At 49.1% G+C, this 16,040-nt stretch overlaps 6 protein-coding genes across 6 annotated transcripts; 5 read left to right on the forward strand and 1 right to left on the reverse strand.

Moving 5' to 3' along the window:
* Positions 1 to 1,323: 1,323 nt before the first annotated feature.
* On the reverse strand, positions 1,324 to 5,290 carry EI90DRAFT_3116526 (uncharacterized protein; the record flags this gene model as incomplete). The annotated part of the gene is made up of 7 exons (XM_039062900.1): positions 1,324 to 1,989; positions 2,046 to 2,519; positions 2,603 to 3,022; positions 3,071 to 4,663; positions 4,716 to 4,872; positions 4,925 to 5,070; positions 5,129 to 5,290. 7 exons carry the CDS (start codon positions 5,288 to 5,290, stop codon positions 1,324 to 1,326), a joined length of 3,618 nt encoding a protein of 1,205 aa, XP_038922310.1.
* A 1,394-nt stretch (positions 5,291 to 6,684) lies between these two features.
* Positions 6,685 to 8,467, forward strand: EI90DRAFT_3033767 (uncharacterized protein). The gene is made up of 2 exons (XM_039058474.1): positions 6,685 to 8,119; positions 8,173 to 8,467. The coding sequence occupies exon 1, from the start codon at positions 6,817 to 6,819 to the stop codon at positions 7,969 to 7,971; it is 1,155 nt and encodes a 384-aa protein (XP_038922311.1). The 5' UTR covers positions 6,685 to 6,816; the 3' UTR covers positions 7,972 to 8,119; positions 8,173 to 8,467.
* A 1,860-nt stretch (positions 8,468 to 10,327) lies between these two features.
* Positions 10,328 to 12,554, forward strand: EI90DRAFT_1729594 (uncharacterized protein). The gene is made up of 10 exons (XM_039052087.1): positions 10,328 to 10,352; positions 10,582 to 10,698; positions 10,767 to 10,844; positions 10,921 to 10,981; positions 11,048 to 11,139; positions 11,205 to 11,282; positions 11,346 to 11,386; positions 11,447 to 11,474; positions 11,535 to 11,600; positions 11,655 to 12,554. The coding sequence occupies exons 2-10, from the start codon at positions 10,659 to 10,661 to the stop codon at positions 12,341 to 12,343; spliced, it is 1,173 nt and encodes a 390-aa protein (XP_038922312.1). The 5' UTR covers positions 10,328 to 10,352; positions 10,582 to 10,658; the 3' UTR covers positions 12,344 to 12,554.
* On the forward strand, positions 12,402 to 13,345 carry EI90DRAFT_1729608 (uncharacterized protein). Its single transcript, XM_039052088.1, has one exon. The coding sequence runs from the start codon at positions 12,766 to 12,768 to the stop codon at positions 13,258 to 13,260; it is 495 nt and encodes a 164-aa protein (XP_038922313.1). The 5' UTR covers positions 12,402 to 12,765; the 3' UTR covers positions 13,261 to 13,345.
* Positions 13,303 to 14,600, forward strand: EI90DRAFT_1729629 (uncharacterized protein). Its single transcript, XM_039052089.1, has 8 exons — positions 13,303 to 13,309; positions 13,381 to 13,575; positions 13,634 to 13,698; positions 13,755 to 13,773; positions 13,831 to 13,898; positions 13,949 to 14,017; positions 14,079 to 14,345; positions 14,416 to 14,600. The coding sequence occupies exons 2-8, from the start codon at positions 13,499 to 13,501 to the stop codon at positions 14,478 to 14,480; spliced, it is 630 nt and encodes a 209-aa protein (XP_038922314.1). The 5' UTR covers positions 13,303 to 13,309; positions 13,381 to 13,498; the 3' UTR covers positions 14,481 to 14,600.
* A 438-nt stretch (positions 14,601 to 15,038) lies between these two features.
* On the forward strand, positions 15,039 to 15,935 carry EI90DRAFT_3033781 (uncharacterized protein). Its single transcript, XM_039058475.1, has 6 exons — positions 15,039 to 15,230; positions 15,304 to 15,360; positions 15,424 to 15,484; positions 15,542 to 15,621; positions 15,677 to 15,685; positions 15,746 to 15,935. Exons 1-6 carry the CDS (start codon positions 15,143 to 15,145, stop codon positions 15,922 to 15,924), a joined length of 474 nt encoding a protein of 157 aa, XP_038922315.1. The 5' UTR covers positions 15,039 to 15,142; the 3' UTR covers positions 15,925 to 15,935.
* The last annotated feature ends 105 nt before the right edge of the window (positions 15,936 to 16,040 follow it).

Raw genomic sequence — 16,040 nt, forward strand, 5'->3', positions numbered from 1 at the left:
ATGAGTTAAGTTGTGTTCCTTCATTCACCGACTGCGATTTGCAAACGAACCACTGATGCGTCACTGGCGTCAGCCACTAAGACGGAGGTGAGATCATGAGGTGGTGCGCAAGCGACGAGTAATGCATAACATATCACTTGGAGGAGTTGGCTTGGAGCCTGTCCTGAGGGAAATCTATAAATTTGCGTTGAAAGTGGCCGACTGATAAGCTAAGACCAGTTCATCGGACCCATCATGTTGGGTCCCAATAGGAAGCATGTAACGTGCGACCCAATTTCCCCCTGGATTCATTCTTGCGGCGATGTCCTTCACTGTAATATCGTCAGCACATTAATGTCAGTTTCTCAGGGCTCGCTTCCCCCTGTTTTCTCACCATCGGTCACGTCTAGCCCTAATTCATAGGACTTTATTTATCCCTTGCAGTTTCCACTTCCAGGGAAGCAGCTAGACGAGCGGTTCGGGATCTCATGGCGGAAGGAATCACGAAGATAAAGCTTAGGACAGGATCTTTCGCCATTCTGTGAATCTTTCCTCTTAAATTTCTTCCCTCGTTATGTATTCAAGTGATGTCCCCTTCCCCCATTGCCTGTCGCCATGCAAGACCGTAATTCGTGATCTCCCTAAGCCTGCCCGACATAGACTGCCAGGTTTTAAAGCGTAGAAGGTGTCTCGAATTTCCATCTTCCATTATTTCTGCGAGCCATCGTCAGCTCAGGTGAAGGAGCCCTTGTTGTTGCGTGGTGAGATATTCTCCTTTAACAAGTATTATACTACTGAAAGACAGTTTTCGTAGTGAAAAATATGGGAGAGGAATGATTTATTGATCCTTTGGTGAAAGGAGGAAGGACGTGCATGGGGCTTCCTACTGGTACAAGCAGGAATAGGAATGATTGGGATGAAACGAGCAGATAGGGAACAGTAAGAGTCAGCATGAAGAGTGGATTATACAGGATATGCGCCGAGTTTGCTAAGTCGAGACTGAATTCAAATGGGTGTTTGGACTATGTCAATGGCCCATCGACTAGAACATCATAACCAATATTTGTCCCGCACTTCGGACGCCCCACTCCACTCAAACGCAATGGCGACGACTTTCATTGTACGAACTGCCTGTGTTGAGATATCGTCTGATCGAAACCTGTTGCATACTCATGGAATTGCATACACCCCGCGCGCTGCTTTGGTTCGTCAACTCCCCAGGTTCATGTCTGCATGGCACACTTGGCGACACTGACCGACTGATTTCTTCATTTCGGTTCCGAATCAAAAACCGATGTCAGTCCCCAGTGTTCTCAAACCGAACGCCTAATTGGGCGGTACGCATTAGGGTGCAGGTAGCGAGTTGGGAGAGGGAATGACACGGGAGATAGAAAGATCCTTGAGGTCGCACGTTGCCCGACTCAGTGTCTCGGAATCACGCCCGAGATGAGAAAGAAGGATAGGTCGTTTCCTCAGTGTCATCTCCAAATTTGAGGTGTGTGATCTTGGATTGACGGCAGCCAGCTTACGGTAGAGTTTAATGCTTTCATCGATGAATAGGAGTGCCTCTGAGTGCCGTCCAAGATTCGAAAGGGCACTACTTAAATTGTAAAGTGACAGAGCCAAACCTGGGGTGTACGATCCTGCGTTAACGGCAACTAGCTGGCGCCGGAGTTTGACGCTTTCCTCGATGAGCGGAAGGGCCTCCGAGTGCCGTCCGAGATTCGAAAGAGCCTTGTATTGATTGTTGAGTGACAACGCCAAATCTGGGGTGTGCGAACCCGAGTGATCGGCAACTAGCCGACGGTACCGTCTGACGCTTTCCTCGATGAATGGGAGTGCCTCAGGGTGCCGTTCGAGCTTCGAGAGAGCGTTACATAAATTATTAAGTGATGAAGCCAAATGTGGGTCGTATGATCCTGGGTGAAGGGCAACTAGCTTGCGGTACAGGTTGACGCTTTCCTCGATGAATGGAAGGGCTCCGAGTGCCGTCCGACACTCGAAAGAGTGCTATATAGATTGCTGAGTGACGAAGCCAACTTTGGGGCGTATGATTCTGGGTGAACGGCAACTAGTTGGTGGTACAGTCTGACGCTTTCCTCGATGAATGGGAGCGCCTCCGAGTGCCGTCCGAGATTCGAAAGAGCACTACGTAGACTGTCGAGTGACCTGGCCAAGTCCGAGGTGTATGATCCCGGGTGAACGGCAACTAGCCTGCGGTACAGTTGGACGCTTTCATCTATGAATGGGAGCGCCTCTTCGTGCCGACCGAGATTTGAAAGAGCACTACATAGACTGTTGAGTGATAAGGCCAAATCTGGGGTGCATGATGCTGCGTGAATGGTAACTAGCTGGCGGTAGTGTCTGACGCTTTCCTCTATGAATGGGAGCGCCTCGGTGTGCCGTCCAATATTCGAAAGAGCGTTAAAATGATTGTTGAGTGAGGAAGCCAAATGTGTAGCGTATGATTCTGGGTCAACGGCAACTAGCTGGCGGTAGAGCTTGACGCTTTCCTCAATGAATGGGAGCGCCTTGGAGTGCTGCCAAGGCCAGAAAGAGCGTTATATAAATTATTCAGTGACAAAGCCAAATCTGGGGTGAATAGTTCTGGGCGGATGGCAACTAGCCGGCGCCGGAGTTTGACGCTTTCCTTGATGAATGGGAGGGCCTCCGAGTGCCGTCCGAGATTCGAAAGGGCATTATATAGATTGTTAAGTGACACGGCCAAATCTGGCGTGTATGATGTTGGGCGAACAGCAACCAGCTGGCGGTGGAGTTTGACGCTTTCTTCGATGAACGGGAGGGCTTCGGAGTGCCGTCCGAGTCTGAAGATAGCTAAATATAGAGTGTTGAGCGACCTGGCCAATTCCGGGTTGTAGGTCTGTGAGTCCACAGAAACAAGGTAACGGCACAGCACAACCAAATCGTTCGCTGCCTCGTATGCCTCATGAAATCTTGAAAAAAAATCCAGATTCGACTGAATCGGAATAAGCACGTTGGCCAGCATGCGCATAGCAGTTTTTGACTTTTGGTCAACCGCCAACTGGAGATTCGATGAGCTGATTCCATTAACACGATTGATAATCCATACCTTAGCCCACTCGGGAAGTGTCGAGATATTGATGTAGCCTTCCATTCTCACGCAGACCTCCACCCAGCGACTTGCGTGGTGGCTGAGAAACATGTGAACGGACTCGTGGAGCGCCTGCGAGGGCACTTGGACACCACTAAGGTGGTAAATAATGTAACAACATGCGTAATGCAAGTGCTCGGATAACTCCTCTGGAGAAATTTGTGGCAGTTCATCTTGCGCGGACAAATTCTTAATCAGTCCTAGGCTCGCTATGGAGCAAAGATCCTGATTCAAAATCTGAGTACATCGTAGGGCAATCCTCGCATTGCCCATCTTCACATATACTGGACTGCAACGAAGGCTGATAGATCGGGGATGAATCCGATCCAGAATGAAGTCGCGGAAGGATTGGTGTAAGATGCGAATCGGAATGTGAGGATCTTCAACTCCTTCGAGGAGAGGTGCAAGTTCGGACAGCATATATCGAACAGAAGACCTCAAGAAAGGCGACAAGATCGCATCCCAAGCCACAGTAGACAGAGGTTGTTGTGCAGCGAATATTGCTCCCATCACAATTGGGTAGTCATGTACAAAATTTTCATCCTCCCAATCACACTTTTTCAGAATGCTCGTATACAAGCAATCCATCGTTTCCTCAGCAGAACCCACCGATCCATCCGCGTCTGCACCGAGCAGTTTTTCCAGCGTCCTCATAGGGTCGTTGTTGGTCATCTTCATATAGCGAAAGATAGTACTGATCCAAATGAACAAGCCTCCTGCTCGTTCCGAGATCTCCTGTACCGTTCTCTCCTCGTCCTGAAGTCGTATATTGGGATGACAACTCATCAGCGCTTGCAGCTCCGAACGTATGTACATAGCGCAGTCCCGCACGTTCCCGTCATCCGAGAGATTAATGGTAAGGCGGTCGATAGGAAGATGAGACGAGAGGAAGTGGTTAACAATATCAGATTGTCGCGATGTGATAAAGAATTTTATGGAGGACGGTAATTTTGGGATTTCCTCCCGAAGAATATGAGCAAGGGGCTCGAATGCTTTTTTGTTACATTCGTCTAAGGCGTCAATAATGACCACCATGGGGCGGTTGGAAAGGGGAGGTTTATGGAGGAGGGGCGAAGCCACCAACTTCTTGAATTGTACCGGGAGTGGAGCCATAGAGAGAGCAGGGTCTTTCTGACGAGCTGAAGCAATGAAGGTGCAGTAAACCGGGTCGCAGTTTTCTAGAGCTTGAGTTGTGGCACGGAGCAGATGTTCGGGCCACGACCGTTCCCCAGCCTTGAAGGAGAAGGACAGTAACAGGGTGGCTCCGTCGTCCTTTGCACACCTCTCTGCTACGGTGTGTGCAATCGAAGTCTTGCCGGCGCCGGCCACAGCAGTGAGCAGCATTAGCCTATTATCATTATCCCTAGTATTGCGACACCAGGTCATAATACGCTCAATGAGGTCGACCCTGGTGCCATTCAAGCATGGCCCAGTTGAATGATAATAGGCGCTATGGGGGCGTCGTCGATACCAAGAATTCTGCCGCTGTTGATAGCTTATGCTATCTCCTGTGACTGGTAATTTGACACCAATTCCTAAGTTTACCCTGAGCTACATCGACAGGAAATCAGAATGATTACGGGGACGATCCTGAAAAAACTACCGGAAACGATGCCAATGCTTCGGCAAGATCTTTCTTTAGGTCATTGATCTTGATCCTTCCCGGGTCTCTCATGAGGGACAATGCATTTACTAAGCTGGATCGTTTGTTTGTTTGCGTGAGCCTTCGTTGGATTTGGGTCCGAATCTTTTGTAGGGCTCTGAGATGATGTGAGACCGATATCGAGAACACCAAAAACGAATACAACTTACCCATCAAGCTTCACAGCGCTCTCCACCCATAGCTTTGCCTCCATCGACGACGGATCATAGGACCTTATGGCTGCAACTACCTCGGCTACGTTTTCGACGACGTAGTTCCCAAAGTCCTCCCATTCCTTCTTATTCTCCTGGAACCTCTGCTCGACCCAAAGCGTCAGCCTTTGTTCGCGAACCCAGCACGAAATAGTTACAAACTTTAACTTTGCTGAAGATGAAGAGTGCGCTACCAGCGGCACCCTTTAAGTAAGGGGAAATGTCAGGGGTAGAATGGACGAGTCTGAGAATTTGGATGGCCACATCGCCTCCCGCTGCGAGAATATCATCGATTTGTCGGCTGAGAGATTGGTGTCGTGACATGGTCGATGGAAATCGATGAAGGGATGTAGGGAGGAGTTGAGGCGCACACGTTCGTGAGCCCTCCAGCCTCTATGACTTCACAGAGGCTGGGATCAACCCCTGGTTCATGAATGCGGACTCATTACTGAATGGTTTGAAAAGGATCTTAGAACTTATATAATCAATACAATTGGGTTGAATCGGAACAGAGTTATTTATTTGTTAATATCCTTTGCTCATACTGGTAGGTCACGCTTGCGCAGTGTCGGAAAAATTTACCGACTATTTCCATCATGTAACAACATTATGTACTGTAACAATCGACTAATCAGACGGTGTGAGCCTTTAGTGGGAACGGCCGGAATCCGGGCGGTCCCGGCCCGTGGTGCGCGCTCCCCACGCTAACTACTGATTTCGTCTTTCAATTGCGCTGACATCAATCATTTCATGCATGCGCAAGTCTCGGCTTCAGTTAGGCAGGGCCCAGCCTCTGTATTAGATGGATGTATAATGTTTTGCGGAAACATGGACATGGAGGCAAACAAACAAATGAGTGTCATGACAGTAAGACGGAGTGATTCATGAGGCACTAATAGTGGACGAAGTTAAGAATTAAATGGTTAGGAGCCAAGCTGGGGTTTTGGAAACCCAGCATGTTATGTCCGGTGGCCCCTCGCAACCAGCCGTTCTGTTTATTATTGTTTTTCCAAGTCTTCAATCCCTCGTGAACGCAACATGACAGGGAAAGCTGCATTCGACGCTTGGGATGCATTGATCACCAAAGTCTCCGATATCGCTGCAGATTTTGAACGTCAAAGTGACATAATCAACTTTGTGTATACATCGAAGCATAAACCAGGTGTCTCATACCAGAAAGTATCGCTCTTGTCTCTTGGAATGACATTAGAGGATGCTTGTTAGTGTACCTCAATCTTTTCACCCGCTTGCGATAGACATGTGTGCCCTTTTCATTCCATAGGCCGGCACCTCGACCAAAAGATGGTAGAACTAGAAGAAATACAGGTGAATATCGTCTGTTTTGCGCTTCTTCCACGTTATCCATCACAATTTTTAATCTTTAGCGGTGCATGATGCATGCAGGACGGGGCCTTCGTAACAGCCTTGTTCCTGGTAATATTTTTCGTTTCGCCTTCTCGAAACATGAATTAACTTACAGTGTAGCAAATAATCTACCACCCGAAGTTCTATCCTACATATTTCTTCTTGGCGTTGAACAAGCGGAACACGGCCTGGATATGGCGGCATCCCGCTCCAAAAAAAGGAGATCTCCCAGAGCAATTCCATTTACTCTCCCCGTATCGCAAGTGTGCAGACGGTGGAGGAAAATTGCTATCAATGCAGCCACATTGGTGAGCTCATATCTCCCCAAAATTTGTCTACTAACTTGCTCACAGTGGTCACATATTGGCTTCTCTGATGATCGACCTCACAGCCTATCACAACTCTTTCTTCCACGGTCCAAAGGAGCTCTTCTGGATGTTAAACTTACTTCGACCGACATCTACGACTCAGAGTATGAAGCAAATATGAAAGAGGGAATGGATATTCTCAGCGAGCATGTTTCAAGAGTTGGTTCTCTTACCATCGATGCAGCTACAGACACACAGCTTGGTCTCCTCGCGACGTTCTTGGAGAGCTGCGAGGCCCAATGGATTGCTCGTGGTCAGACTCAACCAACTTTGCGGAGGCTGAAGTTGATAGACAGCGCCGACTCCGACTACGACTCTGGCTCCGACTCTGATTCCGATTCGGAAGATATTATCACACCAAACATAAATCAGAAACGCCTTTCCCCCAATAATCTTCAGACCCTACGAGGCCTAGAGGATGTCGTGTTGTCGGGAACATCATTGCCATGGCACAGTCCGGTGTTCGAAGGACTGAAGCGGTTGTCCCTAGAGAACTTGCAAAACGAGGTGCTCCCGTCTGAGCGCGAATTTATTTCCATTATCCGGAATTGCCCTTTACTGGAAGAGTTGGAACTCGCCAACGCGGGCCTCAGACTCGAAAAATGGGAGGGCATCGCTGAGATGCGACGCCGAACGCATTCAAGTGACCTGAATCGATTGGAGTCGTTATGTCTTTTCCAGCTGCCATGGAATGTGATGATGTTCATTCTCCACCTCGTTAATAGTCCAAACCTGAAAAGTCTGTGGATAGCTCTGCCCACAGCAATAAGGGACCAGGATAGTATTGTCGACCACGACGAGGAGATTTTCCGAGATGTGCATTTGCTAAAAAGCATTGCGGCGTTCATCGACCGCATTTCTGAGAAATCAGCTTTACGCACCTTACACATTGGATCCTTTTATGGAACCTCTGTGTGGGATGATGGCAAGCATACGAACCCGCACTTAATGGAGGTGTTAAGGGCAGTCCCCAGCTGTCTTCACACTCTTGAGCTTTATCATATTGTCGTCGGAGATGATGTCTTGGAATCTCTTTCCGCCATTGCACCAACTCCATCCGCACCATCAAACCCTCATACCGGGGCGCACTCGGTGTCCGCATCAATATCCAGTATCGTGAGTGTCCCACTTCGGTTTCTCCCCTCCCAACATCGTTTGCACAGTTGCACCCGAAGATCATCCCGATTTGTCCATCGCTCCAAGTTCTCAAGCTTCTACGGATTGCTGATGTTACCGCGGAAGATTTGGAAAAATGTAAGGCTCATGTCTTAATTTGCATTGCCTCCTTAGCCTCTGCCTTCATTAGTGCTAGCAATCCGAAAAAAATGGGGGGTTCCATTAACATTGGAAATAGGTCTGCCGATGTCTGGCTTCAGTAGGGAAAGAGGAGAGTTTGAAGCGCTAGAGCCGCTTTGCCGTTGTGAGCCGAGTTCTAGCCATTGTTCCATCTCTCTCACTCATGCTCCGATATAGCTTTATCTATACGAGAAGTGTTGTAATATCAACAATCGGTTCTAATGGCGGAGTGGCAAGGGGGAATAAGATTGTTGGTGGCGAAGTGAGGTTTGGGGGCTTGTACTTTACACCCCCATTTTTCTTCTTTATGCGACAGGCTCGCTGGTGTAGCTCGCCTGAGAACTTACGCGTCATAGCCTTATATTTAAAAAGAAGTGTGCTAGGCTGCCACCGTGCTGAGTCTGCTAGACCCAATACAAGATGCAATCAGTTGTGTAGATGATGGTACAGAGCCATACACATTGCATGGTCCATAATGGCATGGAGTTCAATGCTCAATGCAATGGGATTCGAATACACACATCATTTTTGCGTGTGAAGCATGTAATCAAGCATTTTATAGTATAATATATCTGGGACGGGAGATTGTAGAGAGAAGGAAAGCATGACTAACGTACAACGGCCGAAGAAACATTCAACCCGGACAATTCGAACAACTCTATGTATCCATTCCTCAATCAAGGTCCCGGTCCATGGCTCGGGAATATCTTGCGGTGGGACTCTCGCGTGGATTGCAGCCCTTGTGAAAAAAACGCACTCAGCAAGACTTCTCCATGGGTTAATTTCAGGCATAGCGGTGGCAAGGATCGACGAGGACATCTGAACGAGACTTCCATCTTGAGCCCTTTTCCTTCTCTTCTTCAGTCCTGACTTTGCCATCGACAATCAATCACAAGTAACCGTAAATGGGCGGACCCATTTGGCGTGGTGGTTAGAGGCAGCTGTACAAGACAGTTAAGTGCCGCCCGATCAGAACACCTCAATTTTCGTTTTCTAACCTATCATTTTCTGTGTACGACGGCCAAGACGTACATATTGGCGATCGTGGCAATCGCACAGACATGACTTAGCGTCTGGGCGAAAGGGAAAGACTCAGCGGATCATGGCTCTCGACCAATGCAAGGATCGCCGCGCGCATGCGATATTCAAATTTGTGGCGGTGAAACAATCATGTGTGCCAGCCAGATTCGCAAGCTTTCTTCAATTCGGGGTTAACAACCGTCTCCATCTATATAGAGTTGGAGTTGTAGAGGGTGATTAGGTTATCAGCGATCAGAGTGTCCAGACAACAGGGCGCGGATCAAGCGAGGATCGACAGGATCGAGGCGAATAGTACACCAACCTTGCCCGTGTAGCGCTCGCTACTTGATCGGGGGAGGGTAGCAAAGCGGAGCAGGAACGTGTGCCACGTAGATTCCGAATTGGAGGAACAGTTATATCAGCCTGGAGAGCAGTGGGACAAGTTCCCCGGGAGAGGGCGTAGGCCCGATAGTTGCAGCAGTACTGCGGTGTTACACTAATATCGCATGACTAGCCAGTGCGCTAGTATAAGAAGGCTATTTGAGTGAGGCGTATGCGATAATTCGTCCAAGCTCGGAGATAACGGGGATCATCAATGATGGCCAGTACGGGACAAATCTGGCCGGTCGGAGTCAAGTAGCGGAAAGGGGCAGTTTGCTAGTGCGTGGATGGAGATGTTCAGTTAGGGGTGGTTGATTGAGGAGGTGGACCACGAGGGATACGTATGTCTACACTCAATTTCAAATGAGGGTGAGAAAGGCACCAACACCCGTCGTGGGAGGGAGGGACTGGCATGCGTGGTTTCGACACGAGCCCAAGCCAACACTGCACGCTGGAGTTGAAACTTTGAGCACTGTATTGTGTCATGCTCCAGCTAATATCGCGGTGTTATCGAGCGAGCACTGTCGGGGGAAGGATATGCGATGCCCTCGCCCTCACAAGTCCTGAATATCGTAGCACAGATTCTGTACTACGACAGCTGCGTCGGAGCGATGTTAACATCGGAGAGCTACATGCTGAATCCTCCCTCGCTGGGACGTAACCTCGCCACAGCAGGGGCGGTCATCGTTAGTGAAAACGGTAAGCCGCTTGTCTCCTTTCCTAGAATAGGCACAAAGAACGATAAGGTTGTTGCAAGTTATTGACATCGACGGCCCAGTAAATTTGAAATCGTGTTCGATTCCCACGGCCCACGCCCAGGCTGGCTGATTGTTCGACCCTGTCCTTTAACAGAGACACACCCAGCCGGGCAGTGTACGTGGTGCTGGGAGTGCGGTGAGGGCGTGTAGTGTTATTTTGCGCGCCTCCGTTGCCATTCATTTCTAAACTTCTATCTCGTGAGTACTACTTATTCTCTCCAATCCGAGTATGGATGGCTTGATCGGCACCCCCGCCTTATTGGATAAACCGCTTTGAACGACCATCCCATGCACTTTTCTTTCCCATCACTCCCCCATCATCTCTCTCATCCACCTCCCTCTCTCCCTCTCTTATTGACAGGTCATTGCGATCGAATTTTTCTTTTTTTGTCTTGACGGTATTTGCGACGCCCGTTCCTGGAACAAGCTTTTGCGATCGTTTCTTTTTGTGCCAACTGGACGCCTTCCCTTGTTCGTTCCTGAGTTTTACCCCGCATTTCTGGGATGTTGCGAGCGTTTAACATCATCCGAGTAACTGTCTTTGGTGAGCACTTTCCCTCTTCTTCCTTGCTCATCGTTGGCCTAACGCGAAGCTTTTCATCCATGATCAAGTCGTGGCAATATTGTTCAGTTTTATCGTCCTCGGGGTCGCAGCGCACCTGAACTCTGTCATTGAGCCCAATGAATTAAGTGAGTAAGCCTACCCAACTTTTGCTCTCTGAGCATTTCATCTCAACCCCTTCATTTTTTTTCTTATTCCCGAAAGCCCGATTCATACCCGTCTCCATATTCTGCGCGATCTCGACCATCGTCGGATGCGCCTGCGTGTGAGAACTGTTTGTGGCCAAAACCCGGAAATGGAAATTTCATCTTTCTTCCTCTCTACCTTCTAGTCTATGGTTCGGTTCTAGAGAACGATTCTGGGCGATTACAGAGACCCGATGGGAACTAGGGCTGGCCTCATTGTTAGGGGTACTCTGGTTCAGTACGTTGCGTGCCTGTTCGAATTTTTTCTCTAATCGATTGAGCATGTTTTGTTCGGTCAATCAGGTCTTGGCCTTTTTCTTTCTATTGCTGAGGTCCCGGATCTTGAGTGTCCAGACGAGCCAGATGGGAACCCGAGTCCATGTAAGAGCTAGAGTCAAGCGCTGCTCCCATCCCACTCCACTGATACTCGCTGTTCCACTCCAGATACGGATGAAATGTTCCATGCACAGTACCATACACTTCAAGTATGTCTCCGATGGGCATTCCAAATCTTAGTATCATTCTAATGGTCGAACATTGTGCAGGCTTTTTCGATACTTAATGCGCTTATTTGTGAGTGACAGAAGCAAAACCTCTTGGCGCGCCCAGAGTCTTATGCATTCAAATCTCAAGTACTTGGGTATTGTCTCTGGCTTCTTGTTCTTGCCATGCGACATTCCTATGCTGGGCGTAAGCAAGGTGGGTGCCCTAGTTTCGCCGTACGTTAGTTCTGCTCAAGCGGCCATTGATTAGTGTGGAATGCTCGCGTCAACGAAGCGCAGTGGTTTCTTCCGAGAAAATCCTCATCCGACGAGAAGTTTACGAGACTTCCTGCACCTGTCTCTTCTTTCAGTCGCCGGAGGCAGTCACACTGGAGAAATCAATCAACACCAGAAACCGTCACACCCTCTGCTTCTGCTTCCATCTCACGGAACGCGTCCAATTCATCATCATCGCCCCTAACGCACACGCGTAGTCGCTCTGCACCTGCGGCCGCGATTGTCGCGGCCGCTGCTGTGCCGACAAGAAAGACATCCACGAATCCTGCGAAAGGTAGCCCGCCCGCTCCTCCATCCCCTCCTACACCCACCACAAAGCCTTCAGCACGAGGTACCACCCGTCCAGACATAGACATCCCGCCGACGCTACCTCCAAAAGCGCGGACGCGTGCCACGCACGCAGGGCCAACCGACACGCCTCAGCTCGCCCAGCCCCCACCACCGAGGCGACGTGCAGGTACACTTGACAGACGGCCATCTGCCAAGAATCAGCAGCAGGAACAATACCAACCACCTGCACGGCCCAGCGCCTCGCGTTCAAACACGTATGCATACATGACTCCTACGACCACGACGACACCACGGCAACCCGCGCCGCCTCGTTCCTATTCCAATACGAACACTCGGGATCCGTCATCTCGGAGAGACCGGACCCTGAGATGAAAAAAGCCGACTGAATGTAGCTGAGCTACGATCTTCCATTCCGCTGACGCCGCTTTTCGCCCCAGGAGGCTTTTTTTTTTGTTGTATCAATGGATTTTTTTAGAGTTTTCATGGGTTCCTTCGAACCCTCGTATTGTGCGATACCCCCTAGGCTGTACCATTGCTTTCATCCCTCCTTTGGAATAGTACTCCCCTGTTCTCATCCTTCACGGACAAATTGAGTCCCCAGGCCCTTTTCAGCAGTGCCCTTACCTTGGTTTCTCTTGCCTACCCCTGTCTCTTGCTTTTTAACTTAGCACTACTGAGCTGCCTCTTCTCGACCTTTTGGTAGAATGAGGAAGGCTAGGGGTAGTCAGGGCGCTGGTTATGCCCGGATTGACATGGCTTGGGTTTTCTGCACGCTGATGTAAATAAATACCACGATGTACCACAAATTGCAAATTGAATACAACGATGACATCACGGTTTTAGAGGTAGAAAGAAGCGAATTTGTATGTTTGTTCGATCGCGGTAGCTCTTTCCTCCCATCTCAAGCACCTACTTCCGGCACTCATCCCCCTGCGGCCGCTGTTGAGCTACAAGAAGGATCACGTGTAATCGTTCGGTCGAGACCCAACACAAACACTTCACAACACGAGGCTTCCATACGTTTGTGTTTGGTTGAACCAATTTCGGCGAACCCTCGTAAAAAGCGTGCTTGCCTCATTGCACTGCAGCAAGGACGTTACCTAGGCAATTCAAGGCGGTGTGCTCTCTCTCTGTATTTCTACCTTTCGCCCGTCTTCTTTTGTTCGAGGATCTGTCTGTTCAGGAGCTTTTTCTTGTTCAACCTATTTGAACGCCCACGCCCTGCGCTTGCATTCCCCTCATTAGAGGACGAAACGAAACGGAACGAAACGAAACGAACACACGATTAGCTGTCAAACATGTCGAGCCTGTTCAACTCGATACGATTCACCCTATATAGTGCGTCAGAGAGCGCAATCTTGGGATGGAATAGAATATGATTTCTCATACCGATGGATTATCTACCGTAGCTTTCTGGTTGATGTTCTCGATCGTAGTACTAACGATCTCAGGCATCTTAGCGCATAACTTCCTACCTCTGCACAGTGCGCACAAAATCGGTGTCTCCCAATCCCTAACGTCACTGATATGTCTCGACTATTAGAGGACTTCCTCATATTTTCGATGGTGGCGTCGGCGTTTACCATAGTAGCGCTGATCCTTCTGTGGGTTATCGATCAAGATGACTGTGCCTATCGTTGATGCTGACTTGGTGTTAATAAGTGCGCTCCGATCTCAGCCCCGGATAGAGCTGGTCATGATGTGGACTTTGGCTGTTCTTTGGGTCGGTGAGTGTTCCTTTCCATTGATGCTTGCGCCAAGCTGATAGGGATAATTCGTCAAGCCATGGGTGCCTATACAACGTGAATCCTTCGTATTGTGTCTCTGGGACTTGTTCTTGACATAGACTCCCTATCTAGCGACATCATCGGCCATGTTGAATGCGATTCATTAGAAGGCACAGTCCCGGCGGCCAGGGGGAGGAGATGTGGGTTGAGAATCGTGTTTGGCTGTAGTCATCGCTAATTGTCCCCAAAGATTCATACCGGCGTTACTGTCGAGAGGTCAAAGCCATCGAGGCCTTCTCATGGACGAACTTTGGCCTGTGTAAGCGTCACATTACACCAATGCTTTTATCCCCTTTGACTTATCATCTCAACTGCTGCAGTTGCACTCTTCTTCCTCCTCCTTCTCCGTTTGATCCTTCAGTACTCCGCTCGCGGCTACAAGGCTATCTGGTCTGCCTCTGTTTCCGAATTAGGGTGGTTCGACGAAGAGCTACAAGGCAACGGTGCACCACAATATTATCAAACAGTTCCTGCTGGAGGCCAAACTTATACTTATCCTAACGTGACGACGTTTGGAAACAGCCAGCCCGTGTATCAGCTCCCTGGGCACAGTGTGGTTATTACAAATGGACCAAATGGGCGGCAGAGTATGTGTTAATGGTCACTTGCTTCATTTTTGGTTGACTGATTCGTCGTCGTCCGTGGTGCCTTTTGTAGTTGCGCAAGTACCCGTGGGTCAAGCGCCACCAGTCACGCCGCAGCCCACAATAGGGGGGTTCTAAAGGATAATGTCTATCCAACCAAAAGCAACCATGCAATCTAATTGCTTTGTGAATTCGGCTTTAGCGCCATCCCATCTTTCCTGATGTTAACGTCTCTATCATCTGCCTACGTCACGAATTCGTTTTGCTTTGTGTCTATCGATGAGCGGATCTTCCTTTGGATGGTAATTGGAATCAATTTTAAGGATTATCGATGGAAGCACCTGTAATAGATTTTAATGGATTTTCTATATATCCCGAATGACATTGAGTCAAGGTCGGAGCGTTGGAAAGGATGAGCTGATGCGTGGATTCTGCGGCGGAGGATGCGATTATACAAGAAGGGAGAAGGGTAGCATACAATTAGCCTCATTGCAGACGCGTGACATTCGTGTGCGATGGCCGCGAGGCTCATCGTTAACTAAATCATCTCCTAAGTTTCGTCTAGCAACCCTTGAAGTTGCCGTAACCATCGTGGCAAATAACAATGGTCAGGCATGCGGGAACTTCTGGTGGCATCAAGGGATGTGTGCGAGCCGTTAGTCAGGAGGCTTTGCGTGCAGGATCGATATGATATATAAGCTGCAACCTTTGTCTTGGACGATTGATTTGATTCGACCGCACGCTTGCTAGACAGGAGGATAGGGAGAGGCCGTAGACCCACCTCTAACACGTCGCGAAACATGTTGTTGCTCATTATCGTAGCAGGATTGTTCGTCGCTGTTAGACGACTGCTTCAACGTGGTTCACTATCTCGGCTACTTATTTTCGGTGAGCTTGTGGAATCAACTCTGAGGGATGCCGAACGATGGTTGCTAATGGAAGCGTTGCCCCATCTGCACAGGGGGTTTGACGATCGCTGGCGTACACTTCGCGACGAACCTCCTACCGCATACAAACTGTAAGTTTACCTACATTGTTGCAACCGGAAGGATTCTTTGAGGTTAAGATCGGTCCATGCTAGATGCTGATGGGATGACGCTCGTTGTCGTTGGGTTGATTTGTACTTGCGCGCTGGCAGCGGTGTAAGTCCTGCTACCGCCCAGAGTAGACAAACCATGTTGACATGCATTTTTTGGCAGGGTACACCACGATATTAGGACAGATGGGGGGTTGACTAGAGATCACGAAGAGTTCGTTTTGATCTCGCTAACAGCCCTAGGTGAGTCCAATGAAGTGTTCCCGACATTTCCGCTAAGGCATGAATCGCTTTCCAGTCTGGCTAAGTAAGTCTGCTTCGAAGACAATTTGTGAAGCTGAAGGTAATAACACGTTATACTTTACAGCACTGACGATGGCGTGGAGAATCTCGCACTATCCGGATGCTCCAGACTTGACGATACCAAATTCTGTGGTCTCCAGGGCACCATCCCCCGCACCCTCGCGCCAGGTGCATAGGCCAATCATCTACGATTCTGGTTGTATCCCTGGGAGACCGTGCGTCGTCGAAGAATGGTACTGGTAGGGAAGCCAAAGGGGAGATGTTTCAGAAGAGGTATTTGTACTAAGAGTCGTGGCTATCCCGTAGGCACGGTGGTTGTAACTAAGCTATCCTAGAGGAAATGGCATTGAGTGTGTGTA

The sequence above is a fragment of the Cantharellus anzutake genome (assembly GCF_015039405.1).
Source record: "Cantharellus anzutake strain C23 chromosome Unknown EI90scaffold_4, whole genome shotgun sequence".
Lineage (NCBI taxonomy): Eukaryota > Fungi > Basidiomycota > Agaricomycetes > Cantharellales > Hydnaceae > Cantharellus > Cantharellus anzutake.